Raw genomic sequence first — 24,168 nt, forward strand, 5'->3', positions numbered from 1 at the left:
AATGGTCAAATATAAATGTTTATTTACTAGAATTGCTTAAGGGTCAAAATAAGCAAAATAATGGAAGAGACTTCCATATCGCCTTTCAGGAATGTGGAGAACTGACTGCTTCTGACCTAATATCCAATTCTCACATTCATGTGGTGAGCCCCATTAGTAGGTATCCACTGGGTACTGACGAGTGAGTGGACTGAACAAACAAGGATGGGCTGGCAATTTGAAACTAAGCCAACCAAATTATACTCTATTGACTCAAATCACAAATGCACATGATGGTACAACATGATGAGATTTCATGCCTGTGGCTTCACCATTTAAACAAAGCCCCTGCTGTTTTCATCAGGAAACCAGGGCAAATAGTAAAAAGTCATCTAAATGTTGAGTTGGAATAAACGCCAACTCAACATCTAGAAGAAGAAAAATAAACCAATATTAGAAGAACTGAGGATATGAATCGTCATTATAAAGAGTATTAATGGAAAGAAAAGACTGTTAAACGAAATAAGCAGTGACAGAACCATACTAGAAAATTTTCAAGAGAAAAGCAAGAGGAGGACATATCAATACCTGAGATAGAAAAGTCATTAAACAGTTGAAATATGGAAAGGCAGCTGGAGTAGAATGATATTCGACCAGAAATGCTTAAATATGGAGGTATGACAGTTTTACGCTGCATAATTTAGAGGGCCTAGTCAGGTTAAATGCCTATCGTGGGAGTAGAACTATCATAATTCTCATCTATAAAAAGGTGAATGAAGCTGAATGTGAGAAAGAAATAAAGAGGAATTTATTTACTAAGTGTTCAAGGTAAGATTTATGCAAGCACACTTGAAAGGTTGAGAAAGATTATGCAAGAGAAACTTGAGAACAACAAGCCAGGTTCAGGCCAAATAGAGGTTGTCAAGATCAGATTTTCACTTTGACAAACACTTGAAATCATAGGAACATGACAAGGATCTCTACTTAAGTTTTGCAGATCTGGAAAATCCATATGACAAGGTGCTTGGAGAAAAGCTTTTTAAAACATTAGTTATATGGAATATACAGAGAAATACAGTCTATATGTAAGTTGTCAGTTAGCAGTTAGAATTGCAGGAAATACAGGAGGATGGTTTGTAGTGTACAAGGATGCCCGTTATCTCCTCTCTTATTCATAATATATATATATGAATCACATTATGAAAGAAAATGGCATTAGGTCTAATATTAGAATTAGACATGTTTAACTTAGTTCTTTGCTTTATGCAGATGATGTTGTACTCCTAAACACATCTAATGCAGATCTTCAGGATTCTCAACTAAATTGAATAACAGCTATAATAAATTTCATGTGAAAATCAACAATAAAATAACCAAAGCTATGACAATAGGCAGGCACATAGAAAATATTTCAGCCATTTAAGCACAGTTTTAACTTAAGATGCGAAATTAATGGTATCACTGTGTACCTTGATAGTCACTGGAAAATATTAACCTTTCTTCATCAGTAACCTGCATTTGAATCTCACCTAGGACATGAACTGAAGGGCTGTTTAACTGAAGGCAGATTAGCCAGTCTCATATGGAGATAGGATTTTTCATCCTGGAAAGCGTCAAACCACCTAGAGAACACACATACATTTGATAGGCAGAGCAGACTTTGTGCATGAGATTAGCTAATCCCATCACAGTAATAATTAATTTGTATGTAATGAAATTATTTAGTTGTGACAGGTTGTTTAGCCTAACATACTAAGGGGAACATACAACTTTTCCTTTGCTTTGCCTTGATTGTGGGAAGGATAGAGAGAGAGATAAATCATGATGTGTGAAATGTATGTTTTGCACCCCAAATGTAATGAAATGCACACATACATAGGCTTATATATAAAAAAACTGAACAAAAGTAAAGTGGGCCATTGTTGTATCTAAACGATATGTATGAAAACTAACTAGTATTTACTTAAATTTCCATGAATTCATATCAAATTGAATTCATCCAAGCAGTCTTACCCATAATTTTGCCACTTCATTCCAGTAGTTGTAAATGGAACTAGTTGATGAATTCCTTGTCATGTTCCTGCTCTTAGACAGAACAAAATGATCAGTTATTCATTCATCGAGATACAGGGGTTTGAATAGTCCTTACACAAGGGTGGTCTGAAATGTTCTTTCTCATCCTTAACCATAGATTGCAACACTATTGACAAGGGTTTTTTTTTCTAAGTTGGTACATCTGTCATAAGCATCCATGTGAAATTGCAAGTCATTCTATCAAGTAGTTTGGTTTATACAGCTGTCTGAAGCTACTATCCGAACAGATCTTGGAGAAACTGAGTATTTCACAATAGGTAAAGGGGTGCGACAAGGGTGTATTTTATCTCCGTACCTGTTTAACTTGTGCAGCGAACACATTTTAAGAATAAGGCTGGAGGAGTTTTCGCTTGGAATTAAAATTGGTGGAAAAAATATTAATAATTTAAGGTATGCAGATGATACCACCTTGCTAGCAGAATGCAAAGAAGATTTGGAGGAACTTATTATGAAAGTTAAAGAAGAAAGTGCTAAATATGGTCTTAAACTTAACCTCAAAAAGACGAAAGTTATGGCAACGTGAGCTTAATGATTTTGAAGTAGATGGTGAGGGAGAAAATGGAAGCATTTAACAATTATGTGCTCCTAGGATCCCGAATCGATAAAGATGGTTATTGTACTGAAGAAGTTAGAAGAAGATTATTACTCGGAAAGAAAGCAATGACAAATTTAAGCAAGATCTTTAAAGATATTAGCCTTGCAACAAAAATCAGAATAGTGAAAGCAATGGTATTCCCTGTTGTACTGTATGGATGTGAAAGTTGGACCCTGAGAAAGAATGAAAGAAGGAAGACAGATGCATTTGAAGTATAGGTTTGGAGATGCTTACTAAGAATACCATGGACTGCAAAGCAAACCAATAAATCAATAAATGATAGACAGAATAAAGCCAGATTGCTCCCTCAAAGCTATGATCATCAAGCAAAAATTGTCATACTTTGGACATATTATGTGAGCAAATGACAGTCTGGAGAAGATGATGATGCTTGCTAAAGTTGATGGAAGCAGGAGAAGAGGAAGACCAAGAATTAGATGGGTGGATGGAGTTAAAGAAGCAACTGGAGTGCGCTTGGAAGTTCTGAAAGACATGGTCAGGGAGAGATCAGAATGGTGAGTGTATGTTAATGGAATTGCTAGGAGTCTTAGAAACGACTCGATGGAACATAACACAACACTGAAGCAAAAGTGTTGTCTGTATTCCTTGAAATGGATAAAATTAAGTATTGAGCGATTATAAAATTCTTTCTAGAAGAAGGTTTAATGCCAAAACAAATTCATTCGAAGGTCATAAAAATTTTATGGGCATTCTTCTCTTTCGTTTTTGACAATTAAGAAATGGGCTGCCGAGTTTAAATGTGGCCATACCAGCCTTGAAGATGATCCACATGAAGGACGTCCAAAAATTGTAACAACATTTACAGTCCAGAAATCATTGATCAAGTGCACGATATGGTATTGGATGACCAGCGAGTCAAAGTGCATGAAATTGATGAGACTATAGGCATTTCAAAAGAATGTGTAGGATACATTTTGCATGAAGAATTGCAAATGAAAAAGCTTTGCACAAGGTAGGTGCTGTGCTTGCTCACAGCAGATCAAAAATGAACTCGCATGAAAATCTCTAAACAAGAGCGTTTTAACAAGAATAAAACTGATTTTGTGCATCGACTTATCACAATGGATGAGATTTGGATTCACCATTACACACCAGAATCCAAACAGCAGTCAAAACAGTGGTTAAAAGCCAGTTGTTCAGCACCAAAGAAGACCTAGTCGGCTCCATCAGCAGGAAAGGTCATGGCATCAGCGTTTTGGGATGCTAAAGACATTTCGTTTATTATCTTGATAAGGGTAAAACAATTACCGGGAAATATTATTCCGATCTTTTAACCAGACTAGACGAAAAAATTCATGAGAAACGACCTGGTTTGCAGAAAGAAAGAAAAAAAATCTTTCTTCAGGACAATGCACCTGCCCACAAAGGTGTTTTGGCAATGGGAAAATTAAGAGATCTGCACTATGAATTGTTGGAACATTCACCCTATTCCCCAGATTTGGCTTCCTCTGACTTCTATCTCTTCCCAAAACTAAAGCTCTTCCTTGCTGGTCAGTGTTTTTCTTTGAATCAAGAGGTGATTGCAGCCTGTAGAAGGGTAATTTGCAGATCTTATTGAGAACCTCAGGGTGGACGGGATAATGGTACTGGAGCATCGCTGGAATAAATGTATTAGTCTTAAGGGAGATTATGTTGAAAAATAAAAAAATTATTTTGAAATTCCGTTTTTTCATTGTTAGACTGAGAACTTTTCTGACCACCCTTGTAATATATTCAAAGTTTGTCCATTTGAATGAACTGGACAAGCTGATTACCTTATAAAGCGTTGCATTGTCAAACATGACCATGAACTGATTTCATAAATACTCATTGATTTTAATGTATATGTAGACATTTTATTTTTGCTTTGTATAATAATATAGCAGTATCCCCTTATTTTCCAAAATTAGATGATCGGCAAGTGTCTTGTTTAAAAGGACAGTTTTATCCAAATGCCTAGAGAAATATGGCATTATCAAATTATGCAGGTCTTCAAAATAACAAGGGAAGTGTATAATATTATTTTCGTACTCAAGTGGTAAAGTCTTAACTACTGGTTAAGTTTCTTTTACGATATATTTTCTGTATATATATATATCTTCTTTTGCTACGTGGTATTCCCTGCTTCCTATGTAGGGTCCGCATGTTACTTAGATGCGACTACTTGTTAGTACCACTCCCAACTGACCTGTTGCCTAGCCTGTCGCTAGGGGGATATATTTTTGACTTTAGAAGCGTATGTTCACTGGGCTGGTTTGCCTGCTTGCAGGACGAAAAATGCCAGATAACTGTATGGACTGAATATATATAATGTACAGGGTGTTCGGGATAAATTTGACATATTTATAATTAATTATATTTTTCCATAAGTTACATGTATTAACACACACTTCTCTTCATTTAAAAGTTTGGACCCTTCTTCATTCATATACAAGATGTCAGAAAGGATGGATAGCTGGAACCCACCTGAATCATGGAAGAGAATAACTTGTATCATGATGATTCGTGCCCGCCATCAAAATAAGGATATTACGACTGCTGCCCAATGCTCCCTGAATACAGTAAAAACAATCAGGCATGAACTAGAGACTTGCAATGGTGACTCCGAGGATGTAGCAAGAAGAAAGATCCCTAGCAGACGATCTGATTGCGTTCGTACAGCAGAATTCCTCGCAAATCTGCAGGAACAGGTGTTGAAGAACCCTGGCATTGGAATTCGGGCTTTGTTCGTGGAGTTGCTAACTGTAGTCAAGCCCTGGATAACAAGGGTAGCCAATGGTAGGCCGTATGTATGGCAGCAGGATTCGGCCCCTTGCCACACCTCTGGGAAAAGTCAAAAATGGTTGTCTGAAAATTTCTACGACTTCACCAGTCCAAATGTTTGGCCTCCAATTCATTAAATTTAATAGATACAAAGAAGGTTTTCTTTTTCCTTACGAAACTGTCAAATTTATCCCGAACACCCTGTATATTTGAAAAACTAGAGAATTTTTGCTTTCTCTTGAGTCACTTCTCACAAAAAGATGGAGGGAAAAAGTGATTCAAGATAACAAATTGAAATTGATTTATGTGCTTGCATATACCAAAATCCTTTTTGTAGTCATGTTTCAATTAAAGTAGTAAATGTAAAATATTATTTTTTGTTGTTGTTTCTGCTAGTATTTGCACGGCATGAAAAAAAAAAAAAAAAGTAAGTAAATACAGTTCAGTCCAGACATAATACTGCAGCAAGAAATTGCCTTTTCCATCCTCCATTTCGTTAAGTTTTATTATTTCCAAGAATGTTATATTTTATTATGAAATAAAATATATGATGACATTCTTGAAAAAAAGAATTTGGCATTTTAAATTAAATAATTTAAAATGCCAATGATAATTACATATATAATTCATATTGCTCATTTATTTTTTTTTATAGGTCAACCTCCTGAACTCAATACATGACAACTTTACTGAGTAAGTGTGACATTTATTAATTTTGAATAAATCAAGTATCATGTATATGCTATACAACACAACTGTATAGATTATATAAATCAAGTGGATATTAAATTTAGTTGAATGTAGAAGCTATGAAAATTCTTAAAAAAAAAAAAAAAAAAAAAAAAGACCAGAGCGCTTTTGGGAATACACTCACTGGCATTTACGAGTTGTCCTCTTTTGTGTATTTTTCATAAGCGAACTCTCAGTCAGTGCATAAAGTATTTACTAAAATAAAGAGCCCAAAAGGCTTCAGTTTATTTCAGTAAATACTTACCATCCAGTCCATAAAACATTAAATGACACATTAAATTTAACAATTTTGGTAAAGCAGGCCCCTCAGATGATGCTCTTAACACTACACCAAATTATTATTATTTGATACCTCCAGGGAGTCCAAAGACTCATTGGGGGGAAGGCACCAGCTCTACAACTGTCTCCAACACTCAATCACCAACCGACCGCAACTATGCTAACACCATCTACTGCCAACCACCACCACCACTGGTATTTCACAGACACTCACAAACATCCATACCCACGGCAGGATTCGAATCTGCAGCCTTTTGGCTGGAGAGCAGATATGCTACCGACTCAGCCAATCAGGCCAGCAAATTGATTGGAAAAGTACCTATTCCCTACATCATACAAAAACCTGGTATGAATGCAAATTTAAAAAGTAATAGGGTGTGACACCTTTGGGCTAATTGTATATGGAAATGACTTTTGCAGTACTTCAACCTTAGTATTACCTCTGTATCTGGTTCCCACTGAAGATCTCAATAAAGGTCGAAACTGGTCTGGGTAGTGGCCCTTCCATAGCATAGCATTATATACATGTAAGGATATGTGTTGCATTATGGGATACAAGTAGCCTAGTCGTGATGTGACTTCACATGATTGGATAAAGAAACATAATTTCTTGGCATCTTTAATTTATAGTATAACCATCAACAGTACATATCACTAGCGTTAACAAATGACCAGAAATCTTTCTAATACATATTTGTTGATACTGCTGATATCTGTGCACTGTTCTTTGTAATAAGGATGTAACTGGTCCTTCTAACTTTAGGTCATAAATTATTCATGCTTGTATAACTGTCTACATTTAATCATGTGGAGGATTACTGCTTTGTTGTGATTGCATGTACTGTACTAGTCATTTGTTGTCTTCAATTATTAAAACCATTGCAATTTACCTTGGCATTCATTCTACAGTATTCCTCATTAGTTGTAAAGACAAAATACAGTTGAGGCTCATTATAATAGCAAATGCAGTAGTGATCACAGGAATGGTTAAACAATTTCTTTTAGCATGACTTATGTACTTATGAAGTTCTGGCCAGGATTTTTAAGAGTTTGTTATAGCAATGTTTGCAATAGGGAGCTGATTTATAGTGTCTAAATTGTGGGATAGTGTGAGAGGATGAACATATCCGACTGCTGATTTTACATCACCCATAAATATTCAATGAATTCAGATTCATTAAAAATTTAATTCTATTCCTGCACAATTTCAGTTAGTCCAGTATGTGAGAGCAGAAATAAAGATCATTAGCCTGCAGCATGGAATTAGACTATTGGCATGCAAGAATGTGTATTTTCTATAGGTGTGATTACAATATGTTCACAATTTTTTTACAGACATTTAAGTTGAGCATTAGTCAGCTACTCTCAGTAAGTAAGCGTATTTCAGGAAACACATCTCAAGCCATTACATCACCTCTTACAACCGTGAGTGTCCCTTCTTATACATGCTAGATCTGTGGTGCTTTCTTATATTCTTTTTTTTTTTTCTATCATTATGGTCCAGCCTACATTACATCACAGTTTTTCTAATTAAGTAACCAGCTATAGAATTTATCCTAATCTAAAGCACTGTGTGTGTGTGTGTGCGCGCGTGTGTGCTATGTTTGAGTTGATTAAAAGAGTTGTTCCATTTTCACTCTGATAGTATGCAACATTGAAAATCCAGTGCATCTCATGATACCCCTACTAGTATTCAGTAGGTAATAAATTATATGCATATAAAAATGTGTAGTGTTCTAGTAAATCATATTTATGTTAACATTATTTATCTGAATCATGATAGAAAATTCATTATTCATATCCAGGTTGTACATGCAGTGAAAATTGATATAGGTGCATGTTTTTTAGGGCCATGACTAGTTATGTAACCAGGGAACAGTTCTTGACACAGCTGGATGGAATTGTAGAAGGAATTCGACAGAATAAAATATCAGTATGTAATAAGTTTCTGTCATTTCAATAAGCTTTACACTGTTTTGGCATTTTCTTCAATCTTTGTGGATTTGCATCAAATTAAGTAATAAATGATTGCATGAAATTAATAATAAATTTTTAAAAAATGTTAAATGCATGATTTTATTAATCATTAAAGTCTTTGCCAGACCAGTTTATTCAAAGATGATCCTAGTGGTAGTAACAGAGCTATGTGACATTCCAGACTTACTCCAATGTTATAATTACAGCAGCTTGTTCTGAGGCTATAGCCTTCTGTAACTGTACAACTGTCGTTATTATCATTCCATGGACATCTCCATGGAATTCAGAAACTTATTTTGAGAGGCCTTGAATTCATTCATTCATCACATTCTAAGCAAAAATAGTTCTCAAATAATCTTTGTGTTTTATTGTTGCTTTCTTCTAGTTTCACTTCTTTCTGTGCTGAAATCAGAAGCAAGGAAAAATACATTTTGTATGGATTCTCTATCAGTTGATGGTCAAGGTTCATAAAATATAAAAAATAGTAATTTAATCAGAATCAGAAATGTCATTAGAAATATTTCAGGATACTATTATAGTACAATATAAAAAGAGTGAACTTATTACTTAGTTTCCTATCAACTGTTTTCCTTCAAATGAATCTGTCTTGGAGAACTGTCTCATCTTATATTTCAGTCTTCCTCTGCATCTTTTTTTCCTACCATCCTGGCATCAAATGCCTACTTTGCTAATCTTTCTTCTTCCATTCTATTTAACTGACTATATTACCTAAGATTAGTTCTGAATACACATTCCTAAATGCTGACAATGTCGAGATCCTTTTTAATATCCTCCTGCAATTTTTCTTGGAACTCTTATGTTTGTGTGGTCTTTGATCAAGTGTTTATTTCTAATCTGGCTCTTTCATCTATAAGCCAAAAATGGTTTGAACACAGTCTTGTATACAACTAGTTTAGTGTTTTGACAAATTTGTCTTATTCCATATAAATTTGACTCCTACTAAATCAACCTTACTAATTTTGTTTATTTCAATATTGAATTTCTCATCTTTGCTAAAATTGTGCTTAAATAGCTAAATTGTTTTAAGAAGTCAAGCAGACTTCTGCTTGATTTATGACTATAATATCATCTGCATAAAAGAACTAAGTTGAATATTTCAAGTTTTGATATCAGGCTTAATGTCACTTTTCTTCATTGATCCATATAGATTATTAATAACAGGTCTTTTGTAATTTGCAGTCTTTCAAAGTAAATACTATGGACATTTAGAATATCTTTTGGTTTTCCTATCTTTTCTGATTCCTCCATTTCCAAGCTTTTTCAATAGCTTCCAGAACATTTTGCTACCTTTCTGATATTTGTGTGATATTCTTACCAGTCTTTGCATGACTTTTGTTTAGCTACTTTTATATGTTTTACTTACATTTTTGTCTATATTCTCTCTCAGAGCACACGCTAATAACTTTAGATACACCCTCTCTTCTTTTCCATTATAGCCTGTTGAACTTTCAAGTTCACATTGGAGTTTTGATTTTTATATTCTTGCAGACAACTTCATCATGCACCTCTCTTGAAACAACCAGGGTTTTTTTCAGTCATTCAAAGAGTGAATCACTGAGTTTTGGTTTGTTCTTGTCTTCAAATTCTTTCATTTTTTTCTTGAATAATATTTGAATATTTTAATCTATAGTTCATCTAATCAGCTGCTAACTATACAAATCTGCCCAATCGTGGAATCTTTCTCATGTATTTGGGGTGTTGCACCAAACTTCCCTCTAAGATTACTCGATTCTATCTAGAGAAAAATCTGTTTAACGATCCCTTTCTCATGTATCCACTTCAATCCTTCTCTCACAGATGTTCAGTTTCTGCCTTATGCCCCTTTACAGATACTTTCATGGATAGTGTTCTACTGAATTGACCACTATTATTCCTTCACTTATTCTCCAAAATCATAAGAATAAGAGCTACTGATAACTAACCTCTTTTTATCCAGCTTGAAACTCACTGAATCAACTTCTCTTTCATTCCACTGAATTCTGTTTTTTTGGAATAGCCTCTCCCAAAGAATACAACTTTCAGTTGTTAAAAAAAACTGTAAACAGTTTCTTCCTTTTCTTATTCTCTTGTCTATACACAACACTGATATGCCATAAGTCTTGGGTCAGATATTTAAAAAAACAAAAAAAAAAGGGGGGGGGGGAACAGTAAGTGCTTTGCACCTTGTCCACTTAAACCTTCTGTATGGAGAAAATTGTCATGTAGTTCATCTTCACCATCAAATTCCTGATACATGCACTCAGGGGATGGGGGTGTATAGGATATAACAGTAATACATGAAAAGTTACATGATTAATAACTTCTAATCAATAATTTTCTCCTGAATAAAAAAATCTGTTATCTGTCAAGACTCGTATTTCTATCCATATAGACTTAAGTACTGTATCACTACACCTACAGCTTGGTCTTCCTCTGGGCCTTTTTCCTGCCAGCCTGGCAAAGAACACCTGTTTTAGTTAACCTTTACTCTCCCATTCTGTTTAAGTGACCATGTCACCCAACAGCACTACGTGCTCATTCCTGAATGCTAACAACGGCAATTTTTAATATGATACTATCACTACTACCACTTCACTCCTTTAATCTTTCTCAGAACGCTCATATCTGTGGTCTCCAATCTTTGATCAAATGTTTTATTTCTAGCCTAGCTCTCAAATACATAAGTTAAAACTGGTTTGAACACTGTCTTGTAAACAATTAATTTAGTGTTTTTGACTAATTTCTCCCTTATTCCATATAAACTTATTCAGCTGACTTCCTATCATACCAACTTATGTTGCCTATTTCTATATTTAATTTGCCATCTTCACAAAAAAAATTGTGCCTAAATAGCTGAAATGTTTTATTTCTTCTGTAGCTTCTCCTTTCAGAATGCAATTGATGTTTTCATTGTCTTTGCCTTTTCATTGCTGATTTTCATACTAAATATATTACAACAGTTATTCAATTTAGTCAGAGAATCCTGCAGATTTATTTAGAACAACTGAAGAAGAAAGAGCTGAGATCAACATCTCCAATCCTGATATCAGACAATACCATATTTCTTCATAATGTGATCCATATAAATGATAAATTACAGTGGCGATAATGTAAACCCTTGTCTCACACCTTATTTAACATCAAACAATCTTACTGTACTTCAGTTTTAACTGCTAATTTACAACTCAAATATAGACTTAAGTATTACTTGATATAATATAATATCCCATTTACCACATATAACTGAAGCATTTTGATCAGCTTTTTTCCTAACAACTTGTCATATTCCTGAGATTTCTCAACTATTTGTCTTAAAGTGAAAATCTAATCCTGACAATCTGTATTTAGCCTGAATCCAGCTTGTTCTTCACCAAGCTTCCCTTCCATAAATTTTCTTAGCAATTTGTCAAGTATAATTGCATAAATCTTACCAGAAACACTCAATAGGAGAATACGTCTAAATTTGCACATTGTTTTATTTCCTTTTTTTATACACTGCTTGAAAAGAAGTCAACAGACACCATAGTATGAGGAACAAACAGCAATGGCACCTGCCTTAATAAGATGCAGGACTTCCTTTTGTTGCAATGACTGCTGCAATCCTACAGGGAATACTTTCCACAAGAGTTCCATAGTGTTGTCCTGGACTGTTATGGAACAGACATCCCTTGACCTCACCCAACTCCATTTTATCCCACAGATGTTGAGATTAGGACTCTGTAGAGCTCAGTTAAATGTGGTGATGTTTATGTTCAGAAATCATGCAGTTACAGCAGCGGCCTTATGACACAGTGCATTGTCTTGCTGAAAGAGACAATGGCCAGTTCTAACCTACAGAATTGTAGAACTGACACGAACTGACCATTGTCAGTCAGTTCATGTCACAAAGTAGGAAGCATTGCGTTGTCTAGAATATTCAGATACCTCTCTGAGTTTATGTTTGTGGTACCACAAACAGAAGTCCAAGGCCAAACTTTGAAAAACAGGACAATACCATCACACCACCACCTCCAAATTTCACAGTTGGGTTCTTGTTTTCAAACTCTTTCATTTTTTTGTGAATGATGTTTGTGTATTTTAGTCTACAGTTAACTTCTGAAAGCTGCTCAACTTCTGTTAGCATCTTTCAGAGGTGAACTGTTGCACCGTTTACCCTGGTTCCCTGATGAAAACAATAGGCAACACTCCAGCTGGCATTTAATTCTGTCATATTGTACCATCATTTTACATTATGGTTTAAGCAAGTAAGATTTGCCAACCAATACAATTTTGTTGGCTAAATCTCTTATTTAGGAGCCTGTGTAGCTCAGTGGATGTGGCGTTTGCATACCACGGCGCTTGGCCGCACGAAGGAAGACTTGATTTCGAGTCTAGTCAGCGACTAGAGGAAATTTTTCTAAGCCTTTTTTCGACCGGTTCCCGAGTTAGTCGATCTCTGGCACGGGCAAGCGGGTTTTTCCTCCCGGAAACTCAGGTTTTTCTTCCTGTAAACTCAAGAAAATCGACCGTAGAACCCACATTATTTCAGACATTAAATATATTGTGTTAAGGTTGGGGACCACGAGATGGCGGCACATTTGAGCCGTCTCTCTTCACTGCGAACCGCTTAATTAGTGATAGCCTTGGGCCATCTATCTCTGATTGGTACCAGTGGAGATTGAACTGCCCAGTCACTCTCCAAAAATTAGATAGGGCTAAATGGCTTTGCCTACTCCCGTATACGGGAATAAAAAGGCATTAGCTGATTTTTTTTTTTTTTTTTTTTTTTTTGAAATCTCTTATTGCGATCCAATACTTATTCATTCAGTATTCAGGTAGATACCTAAGAGGGTGCACCACAAGACAGTGAGGATTAGACATTAAGTCAGAAGTTCCGTTCAGTTCTTTGCATTCCTTAAAAGGCTACAGGGAGGTCTCTTCCCAGTTATATGGCTTCAACTCTTAAGCACCTCCTCTCTCTCTCTCTCAGAAAGCCAACTTATGTAATTCAACTTGGTGTATTAAATTATTCATGTTTATGACCCTAGGTAGTCATTAAATGTGATTCCTCTTAATTAAATGTTCCTAGATTAATTTTTTTACTGCAAACATTTTGCTGCATTTGAGAATTGTAGGTACTTATGTTCAGCATATTAAAAGAAAAAGAAATAAAAAGTAAACATCACAATAGTAATAGTAGTTTATCATATGAGAATTGCCTTCCTATTTGAATTAAAAACCTGAATAAACTTTCATATGTCTAGGTGGAAAAAAAGAAACAAGCAGAAAAAATGAGAAGAGATCAGTTAAATGACCAGTATCTTGATCTCATTGAGAAACAAAGGCTGTATTTTAAAACAGTTAAAGACTTCAAAGAGGTAATAATTTTATGTATATAATTCTTAAATATTGATAATATTTCATACCTCCCTTCTAAGTGTATTCATTTTAGTTTAGGGATTCATTCTTAAATTACATGATGCAATTTTACAGATATTTAAATTTCTTTTTGTTTGTCCTAAATTATAAATCACGCTCTCATATTATAACCTACAAGTTTTCTAGAAAGCAGCTGGTAATTTAACTTGATTCTATAAAATTATTATTGTGATTTTATAATATGCACTTATAAGATATTAGTAATTAAATTTTGTTTCCTGAAGATTTTAATATCTTTATTGTAAATTTTTATGGATTTATTGAGGTACTAGGATCAGAAAAATAATAACTTTCAGTTATTATTTTTCAGTACTAGATGAATAGGAACCAGTTTCAAATTCAGAAAGTTGTTGGCAAATTTTAAAATGGAAATCGAATTTGAGAAACTTCAAAGGAAAATTAAACAATGAGTGCCTATATGTATGGTGCAAATAATTTGTGCCTGTGGTCTCATGAAGATTCTAGTAAGAATAGTGGATAAGAATTAAAGTTCAAAGGTCACATAGCAAAAGTTGCAAATACAACTCAGAGGATAATTGCTGTGTTGAAGCAAACCTTGACAAGTAAGGATAAGGAAGTAATTTTGCCTCTTTATAAGGCTTTGATAAGACCACACTTGGATTACAGTGTGCAGATTTGGTCTCCCGGGTTCCAAGGGGATAAAGAAGCTATGGAAAGGGTGCAAAGAAGAGATACAAAGATTATATCTGGATTATGGGATTTAGACTATGAGGAGAGATTGTGAGTATGTGGATTACAGACTCTGGTTAATAGGAGATATAGGGCTATAAACTTTTGAATGGTGTTATAGCATTTCAAATGATTTTTTGTTATATGGAAGGTGGGGAGAGAACACTGGGACATCCATGAAAGTTAAGGTTGTTCTCAGTCAAGAAAGAGTTAAGAGCTAGGTTTTCTTCCAGAGAGCAGTAAGTGAGTGGAATAATTTGCCCTTACAGGTAGTGAGTGCATCTAGTGTAAATGAATTTAAGGGAAGGTATGATAGCTGGGTTGGGTAATTTACAGCCTCTCATAATGAGTCCTTGACTCCCTGGAGGTCTCAGATAATAATAAGTAGAGCAATTCAATAAAATGAATATAAAAGAAAGGATAGTTTTTGTTGGCTGTCTGAACAGCAGAGTAGATAATTTATCTCAGATATCTCTTGAAGCAGTGCCATGGGTTGTGAAGCTACAAGGAAAGCATGTCAGTTGTGCATGGGAAGTGATCAGGAATTGCTTGAGAGAAGTAGTATCAGACTGCATACCAGTGACGTCGCATGCCCATTTAGTTTGGGTTGGCTGTCATGTGGCTTAATGCAACCTGTGCTACAAATTTGATTGCATTTTTATTGATATATGAAAGTTTTAAGAGTGCATCAGTGCTCATCTTAATTGGTCCATTGCAATTAGTTGTGGGATAACTTTGAATACTTTAATTTATCAATTAATATAATTTTAAATATGGAAAGCATAAAGGTCAAATGAACAATAGCTGTGCTTCACGCATGCCATTTATGTGAGAAGTACAAAGGGTTTATGCTTTGTGGTGAGATTAAATTATCATTGGTAAATACTAGAGTGAGACATGGGTAATTTGAATTTTGATATGATTTTTTAATACAGCCATATAATATGCACAAAAAATCAGAAAAGTAATCACTTGGGAAGTTATTTTTCTGGATTGAACCAAAGAAAAGCTGAAATACACAAGTTCCAACTTCCTTCAACTATACAGCAACTCATGATAAATGACAATGTTCAATTGGACTGGTTGACTGATTTCTATTTGCTATTGTCTGAGCGCTCACCTTGCCTCTTCTTCTGGATGGTTTAAAACCACTGGAATGCTAAGAATTTCACCCGTTGTGCCATCTGTACATATGTTCAAAGGTATCCATATCTGTGACCATGCAAACGGGCTATTTAGAACTCTAATTTAGAAGAAGGTCAACACCAGATAGACTGGAATCTTACTATAATATCCATAAATGCGTTGACGAACTAGAAAGATGCATCTTAGAATCAAAAGAAATAGTTCTGGACCCCTCACACATGAACAGTAATTTATGTTTTAGCTTACCTGACTCGCACAGCTCAGTGATTCAGTTCTGGCGCTCTCGAGATAGTTCCCACTCACTAACACCTCACGCTAGGTATGCCATGCAGATGCCAGTTCAAACTTGACTGTTGTTATTCCTAACTTGCTTATATGAGAAGTCCATGTTTTAATCTTGTATTTTTCCAGTTTTTGTGATAATTTGTACACCTGAAGAAGTTGTCATTCCGATAAAACTAGTTGTGTCCTAATTAAAGTTTTTATCTTACCTTATCCTGGGTTTCCTAGTTAGTAAGATTATGATTTAAAATATATATATGTAGCAAGATTGATTTACTCTGTTGATATACACCTAAACCTCTTTTTATGTGGATTTTTTTAATGCAAATTCGGAGTTATGCTAATTGACATATCAAAAATAATTTTTTACATGCTTTTTATTCACTTTTACGCAATCAACCTAAATTGTAAGTTAAGAAAAAATCCGTAATTCAAGAAAATTCTGAGAATTTTGTAGAATTGCATTCTCGTTTTAATTAAGAAAATTCTAAATTCCCCGAATTACATAACTGACTGCACATAAATAAACCAAAAAAAACATCAGTCGTTTGCCATTTAAATTTGGTTTCTTGTATCAACTTGGAAAATTCTTACGAATTTCATTTATCGGGAATTCCCTGAATTATATAACTGACTGCGCATAAACAAAAAAAAACAGCAGTTTGAGCAGACAACACAGTTACCGCATTTTTTAAGTGAAATCAAAATAAAAATTGCGTTATTAAATTAATAATTTTGCCAAGAAATAATAAATGGTAAGCTATATGTAATTATCAAACTTTCATTTCATTAACCAAAGATTTTAATCCAGCCCCCTCACATGATGTTGCCGATAACCAAAAAAAAAAAAAGAAAGCCGTTTCCTTTGATATAAAAATTCTTATCGAAAATGTTATCAGACTTGTCCCAATCGGCCGAGAACAGAACATGACTAGACAAAGCACTGGCTTTGTCTTTCTCAGGTCTACTTGAAAAGTAGACATGAGAAAATTGAGTTCTTTATTAAGTTCTATCTCATCATTAAGAAGAGAGCTAGCACAATGTCCTAGTGTAGAAATGATTCCAAACTTATGAGGAGGAGGACCGAAGCAATGCCACAGTTGTTCTTAACATTGATGAATATCATAACAAGATGATAGAATTGTTACATAGTGATCCTCGAGAGAGAGATCCCACCCGTGAACTCCACAACCGGACCAACAACCTACTGTAAACTACCTCTGAACTACCTAAAAACATATACCTTTCTCTTTGTTCTCTCCATCCACTTATTCCACGATTATATGGACTTCCTAAAATTCATAAAGAAAATACCCCACTTTGACCTATCATAGAAGGAATTGATTCTCCAACATATAACCCTTCAAAATATCTGGCTGAATCTCTGAAATGTTTTTCTGGTAAATCATCATCTTTCATTCAAAACTCTGCAGATTTTGTTTCCTGTATAAAATATATTATTATTAAGAAAGATGAAATAATGGCTAGTTTTGAAATAGTCTCCTTATTTACCGATGTTCCTACGGATGAAGTTCTTGTACTACTCAAAGATAAATTATCTAAAAAGATCGTGGCCTTACTTACTCATTGCATCCAATCAGAATGCTTTAAGTTTCAGGACACCATCTATAAACAAAATTTTGGCCTTGCAATGGGTAATGCGTTGTCACCTGTACTTGCAAACATCTATTTAGAAGATTTGGAAGTTAAAGCCATCTCTTCTTATCCTTTAAAACCATCATCAAATTCCTGCCATGTACCCCTCAAGGGGTGTACAGGAAATGATAGTACCACATGAAATAAGTTACATCATTACTAACTTCCTATCTACAATTTTCCTCCAAATCAGTCTGTTACTTGTCAAAACTCCAACATTATCAGATCTTATACTTCTATCATCTAAGACACTTTGTACCGTATCAATCCACCTATATCTTGGTCTTCCTCTGGGTCGTTTTGCTGCCAACCTGGCAGAGAACATTTCTTTTGCTAATCTTTCTTCACCCATTCTGTTTAAGTGACCATACCACCTGAGATTAGCTCTGCTAACTCATTCCTGGAAGCTGACAATGTCATGTTCTTTCCTAATATCCTCGTTTTTAATATGATATTGCTATTGATGCCATCTGTTCACACCTATAATCTTTCTTAGCACTCTCATATCTGCAGTCTCTAGTCTTTGGTCAAGTGTTTTACTTCTGACCCAGCTCTCAGATCCATAAGTTAAAACTGGTCTGAACACTGTCTTGTATACAGCTAATTTAGTGTTCCGACTAATTTCTCTCTTATTCCATATGAATTTATTCAATTGACTTCCCACCATACCAGCTTTGCTGATTCTGTTGTCTATTTCTATATTTAATTTACCATCTTCACTAAATATCATGTCTAAGTAGCTGAAATGTTTTACTTGTTCCACAGGTTCTCTATTCACAACACAGTTGACATTTTCAATGATTCTGCCTATTTTCATTGTCTTTCTATTGCTGACCTTCATGCAATTTCTATTACAACAGTTATTCAATTTAGTCAAAGAATCTTGCAGACTTGTAGCAGATTTATTTAGAAGTATATCATCATCCGCATAAAGCAAAGAGCTGACATTAACATCTCCAATTTTGATATCATGTTTAATACCACTTTCCTTCATAATGTGATCCATATAGATAATAACAGAGGAGCTAATGTACATCCTTGTCTCACACCAGATTTAACATTAAACCATCTTCCTGTACTTCAATTCTAACTGCTGGTTTACTACTCAAATAAAGACTAAGTATTGCTTGATATAATGCCCCATTGACACCATATAGCTGTAGCGTATTGAATAGCTTCTCTCTTGTCTATTCTTCTCCCTTTTCGTATGCCTTTTCCAAATTGACAAAACTTAAATACAGATCTTTGTTATATTCCCATGCTTTCTCGACTATTTGTCGTAAAGTGAATCGCTGATCCTGACAGCCTCTATTTGGCCTGACTCCAGCTTGTTCTTCACCCAGCTTTTCTTCCACAATTCTTCTGAACCGTTTCTCAAGTATGCTTGCATAGATCTTGCCAGGAACCAGTAGAGAAATACCTCTGTAATTCTCACATTCAGTTTTATTTCCCTTTTTATATATGGGTATTATGAGAGCTCTACTCCAATCATTGGGAATTCGTCCCTCTGTCCAGGCTTTCTGAACTATGCAGTGCAGCCACTGTAAGACTTTTATACCACCATACTTCAGCATTTCTGGTCAAATATCATCTACTCCTGATGGCTTTTTTCTACTTCAAGTATGGATATGTATTCCTGACTGTATGCCTGGTCAGTATTTTTTACCACTGTGCTGTCATCACTGCTTATTTCATTTAGCAGTTTTTCAAAATAATTACTCCATACTTCAAGGATATCTTTTTCTCCCATTTTCATGTCACCTTTATCATCTCTAACTCCTTTTACAGCACTCTTTCCTCCATTCCTAAGCTTCTTCAACAACCTCCAGAATATTTTGCCACCTTCTTGATATTTATTTTCTATATTCTTGCCAAAGTCCTCCCATGACTTTTGTTTAGCTAGTTTTACACATTATTTAGCATTCTTGCATTTGTCTCTATATTCTCTAAGATCACAAGCTGACTTATTTGCCAGGAACTTTTGATATGCTTTCTTCTTTAACTTCCTGTGTCTACCATGGAGTTCTAATTTTTCTATCCTCCAGAAAACTTCACCACATGCCTCTCTAGCTGAATCAATCAGGGCTTTCTTCAAGGCTTGCCACTGAATCTCCAAGGTTTGATTCCTGTTCTCAAACTCTTTCATTTTTTCTTCAATAATCTTTGTGTATTTTAGTCTACAGTTCACATCTGAGAGCTGCTCAACTTTTATTCGCTTTAAAACTTTCTTACGTGTTATTCTTTTCAATATGAAATTCAATTTTATCCTGCTCAAGACTAAATAGTGATCACTTCCAATTTCAAATCCTCTGTACACTCTGGTGTCCTGCACCTGGGAGAAAACATCACTATCAACAATAACATAGTCAATGAGACTTTTCTTATTCCTTGCCTCTTCTCTCCATGTGAATTTGTGCACATTTTTATGTTGGAACATGGTTTTAGTAATAACCAGTCCATGTCTTGAGCAGAAATCCAACAGATATTTGCCATTATTATTAGCTTTGCTCTTTTCTCCAAATTTTCCCAAAATATTTTTGTATGTCTCGCAATCATTTCCTACTCTGCTATTTAGATCCCCAACAAGGACCAACTTTTCCCTTTTCATTGTGTCAGTTGCTTTTTCTAAAGCCTCAAAAAATTCCTCCACTTCTACCTTAGTAGAATCTTCTGTGGGACCATAGGCACAAATAAGTCTCATTGTCCAGTTCCCCATTCTCATATTTGCACACATTACTCTACTGATTGCCATTCAAAAAGATTAGCCTTGTATTTTGTGTTGAATACTACAGCCTTTAAAACCAAGAATTTGGAAAAGATATATTGATGACATTTTCCTGATTTGGAGCCATGGCCATGAATCTCTCTCCTGAACTTTTTAGAACATCCGAATATAAAATTTATGGCTGAGTTTGAAGCTAATGGTTCTCTTCCTTTTTTGGACATCAATCTGACCCATTCCTCAGAGAAATTAAAAATCTCGATTTACAGAAAAGCTACCCACACCAACAGATTATCTCCACAGTCACTCGCATCATTATCCTCATAAGTTTGGAATCATTTCTACACTACGACATCATGCTTGCTCTCTTCTTAATGATGAGATAGAACTTAATAAAGAACTCAATTTTCTCAGGTCTACTTTTCAACTAATGGTTATTCACAAAAAACAATTGACAAATTCCTATTAAATTCACCCACTCGCAATAATGAAGAGACCAATAGGGTGAAAGGTAATATTTCTATACCATACATAAGCTCTGTGTCACCCAAATTGGGTAAGGTTCTTAGAAAATACAACATAACTTTATTTAGTCCTCTTCCAAAAATCTGTTCCTTAGTGAGCTGTCCAAAACCTAGACATCACAACCTTAAATATCCCAGTGTTTAGTAGATTTGGTGCAACTGTGATATACCATACTTTGGCCAAACAGAGAAATCTATCAAGTTATGCATTGAAGAACATGAGAGACATCAGTTACAGGAGAATGCGAGCCAGTGCTTTGTCTAATCATGTTCTGTTCTTGGCCGATTCTAATGAATGAAACCTTAGCCATACAGTCCTATGGGACAAGTCTGATAACATTTTCCATTGCCAGGATGAATTAGAAAGAAAGATAATAGAATCAAAAGAAATCGTTCTTAATCCCCTACATCTCAACAACAGCCTGAGTTACAACAGACTGTCTGTTGTAACTCAGATTGTGCTATGATCAAATACTGGCATTTGCGAGATGGCATACGCCCAACAATGAAGCCAACGAGAGAACAGTTTTGAATGACAGACTTGAACGTTTCTACATTGAATATATATATACACTAACTTTCAGTTTTGTTTACAGTTATTTCCTCTATTTTTTACTGGTTATTTCTTTTGTAATGCACCTGAAACTAGTTGTGCTATTAAACTTTGTCATTTTTCTCGGTTTCTAGTCATTCAATATTTTTTTAAAAATATATATATCGCTCAGTTTTTGCTGCATTTTTATAATACTGTCCTCCTAAAAGTTATGAATGTGTAGATAAAAAAAAAAATGATTTTATTGACAAATTAATGTGGTCAGCCTTTTGACTAACAACTGCTTTAATGCATCATGGAAGACTGCTAATTTCTGGAGAAAGTTTGGTATTATTGTACTCCTCTACACCTTTTAAAACATTAACGAACTCCACTGTTCATGGATTTTAATTACAGCTGAAGTTTTCTTGAAATCTCATTGCTCTGTGTCATGGAGTATTATGTTGAAAGGTTAAGGTCATTGCAATAATGTAAGAGATACACAGTTATCCAGAATATCAACATCAGGCTACTGGTTCATTTTGTGCACAACTAGTCGATCTAGTAATCCCTTATCATAATCTTTATCTTTGGGACATCACCTTTAGGTAAACAGCATTCTCGCAGACATCCTCCATACTAGATGCATTCATCATACTGAGACAAGTCGCTCTCCATAGGATTGGATTGATCTACCTTGCTGAATTATATGAACTATAGCTCTATATGCTATGGAAATGCTGAATTGAAATATAATTGAATTGTTTATAGCTGCTTCCATCTCCAAACAGATTCTATATGATCTGGCCGATAGATGAGAAAGCTATCCTTCGCAAGGAGCATTCCTCTATTGTTTTAGGCATACCTGGTTTATTATTATTATAGACTCCTCCAGAGAGTCAAACATCAAGGGGGGGGGGTATATCAATGAGTTTCTCCACATCTGTCTGTGAGCACATAACATCCATTAGTAGCTTATTTGATGTGCTCACTGTATACCATGAAAAGAACCTGGACATGTTTCCATCATATATCTCCTCTCATTTGTCTCAAACTTTGAAGACTGTTTTTTCAAGATAGTCAGAAAGATACTCGGTCTACACAGAGCCTAATGGCCATATCTGAGCATACTAGTCCAGATGTACATGACCTTATGAAGTGGGAAAATTATCTTGCATTCTTACATGTTCTTTTCGATATTGCTATTATCTTATCTGACATGCTGACAACACCTTAGTAGTGTGGTAATACCCATTCCCATGCAAAATCTTAATGTTCTGGCAAAATTCTAGAATTATTAAAATACCATCTTGAAGTACTTTTCAGTAAATTTAAAGTGTCAGAAAGGGAAATATTTACAAATAAATATTATATATATTCATCTTTATATAAGATGAAGTGTGGCCAGTAAGTGGGATTAAAGATTTAACTGTTTGGCTAATTTGTCATATAGTCAAACAAGATCTGCTAACATCTACGTTGGTGAACACAAGAAATACATCTGCCATCACCGATGTATTTCTTACCGTCTGTGGCCTATACATTTGCCCTCACAGCAAATACATACTTAAGATGCTTCTTGAAATCAGTAGCAGTTAAATAAATTACCCTAATCTAAATAAATATGGTTGTGTTAAACTTAATTCTTAGGACTTTAGGCTCAAAATAGTCTAATGTCTTCTACTTATTTTTGTGTTTTTATGTGTTATTACAATATTAGTATTGTATTCCTGAATATGTCTCTTTGACAGAGATAAAATATCGGAAAAATTAAACCTGATGTTTAATTATTTCTCTCTCCTGTATTTAGTCCATTAAATTTAATTGAGTTTAAACCAGTACCTAAGCCTAAATATGCATTTACTATTTCTGCATTGAGTTAACATGCACATGGATCTCTCTAATTTTGCCATCCATACTAGTTACTACTCTTGGAAGGATACCTTATATAAACAAACAGAAGATACATCCATGGGTTTTCCCTCTAGCCAATTTCTGTATGGAGCATTTTGAAAAACTGGCTCTTGATACTGCCTTTCTCAAACCTATTAGGCTAAGATATATTGATATGTTCTCTGTTTGGCTACATGGCTCAGACACATTACTCTTTCCTCCTCCACCTCAACAGGCAGCACTCCAGAATAATCTGGTTCATTATAGAAAAAGAAAACAATAGCCTGCCTTTTTTGGATATTCTGTTCACACATTTGATCACCCTTTCTTTCTCGGTTTACAGAAAACCCATCCACACAAGTAACATAAATACTTTCCCATTAACTCTCCACTCTAAACAATATGGTGTCATCAAAACCCTTGTCAGCAGAGCCTCCAACCTCTGTTCAACCCACGCTTTCCTTTCAGCTTTATTAGCCAGACCATTCTTGCAGAATGGTTACAATGTCTAATTTGTTGAAATTATCCTAATTTCAACAAATTTGATGCTGGTGCCATAGCTGCTCTCCTAAGGATTCTCTTCTCCCTCTCTGTTCCAAGTGTTTAGAAGGTTCCTTGTTCTTGCAACTTACCATATTATGATCAGATTGGAAGATTTGTCAACATCTGCCCTTGGTGAATATGAGAAATACATCTGCCACCACAACTATGGTCACTCCGGTCTAGCTGACCACTTGGAATACCTTGCACAGGATCAGGTGGGAAAAAATTGCAATGCTTCATCACAGCAAATACAAACTTGAAAGACTCTTTAGAACCAGCAGCTGAATTAAAAAACCAGCCTAATGTAAACAAATATGGTTGTATT

General features: G+C 35.0%; 1 protein-coding gene across 3 annotated transcripts in view; it reads left to right on the forward strand.

Moving 5' to 3' along the window:
* Positions 1-24,168, forward strand: part of fidipidine (coiled-coil domain-containing protein 93) — a 203,282-nt gene that overhangs the window by 176,591 nt on the left and 2,523 nt on the right. For all 3 annotated transcript variants that reach the window (XM_090394991.1, XM_090394992.1, XM_090394993.1), the window contains 3 exons: positions 6,087-6,124; positions 8,309-8,393; positions 13,681-13,794. In XM_090394991.1, the coding sequence (XP_090251117.1) occupies positions 6,087-6,124; positions 8,309-8,393; positions 13,681-13,794 (237 nt within the window). The remainder of the gene's footprint in view (positions 1-6,086; positions 6,125-8,308; positions 8,394-13,680; positions 13,795-24,168) is intronic.

The sequence above is a fragment of the Typopeltis vanoorti genome, chromosome 6 (assembly GCF_054136105.1).
Source record: "Typopeltis vanoorti isolate ZY-2024b chromosome 6, IOZ_Tvanoo_1.0, whole genome shotgun sequence".
Lineage (NCBI taxonomy): Eukaryota > Metazoa > Arthropoda > Arachnida > Uropygi > Thelyphonidae > Typopeltis > Typopeltis vanoorti.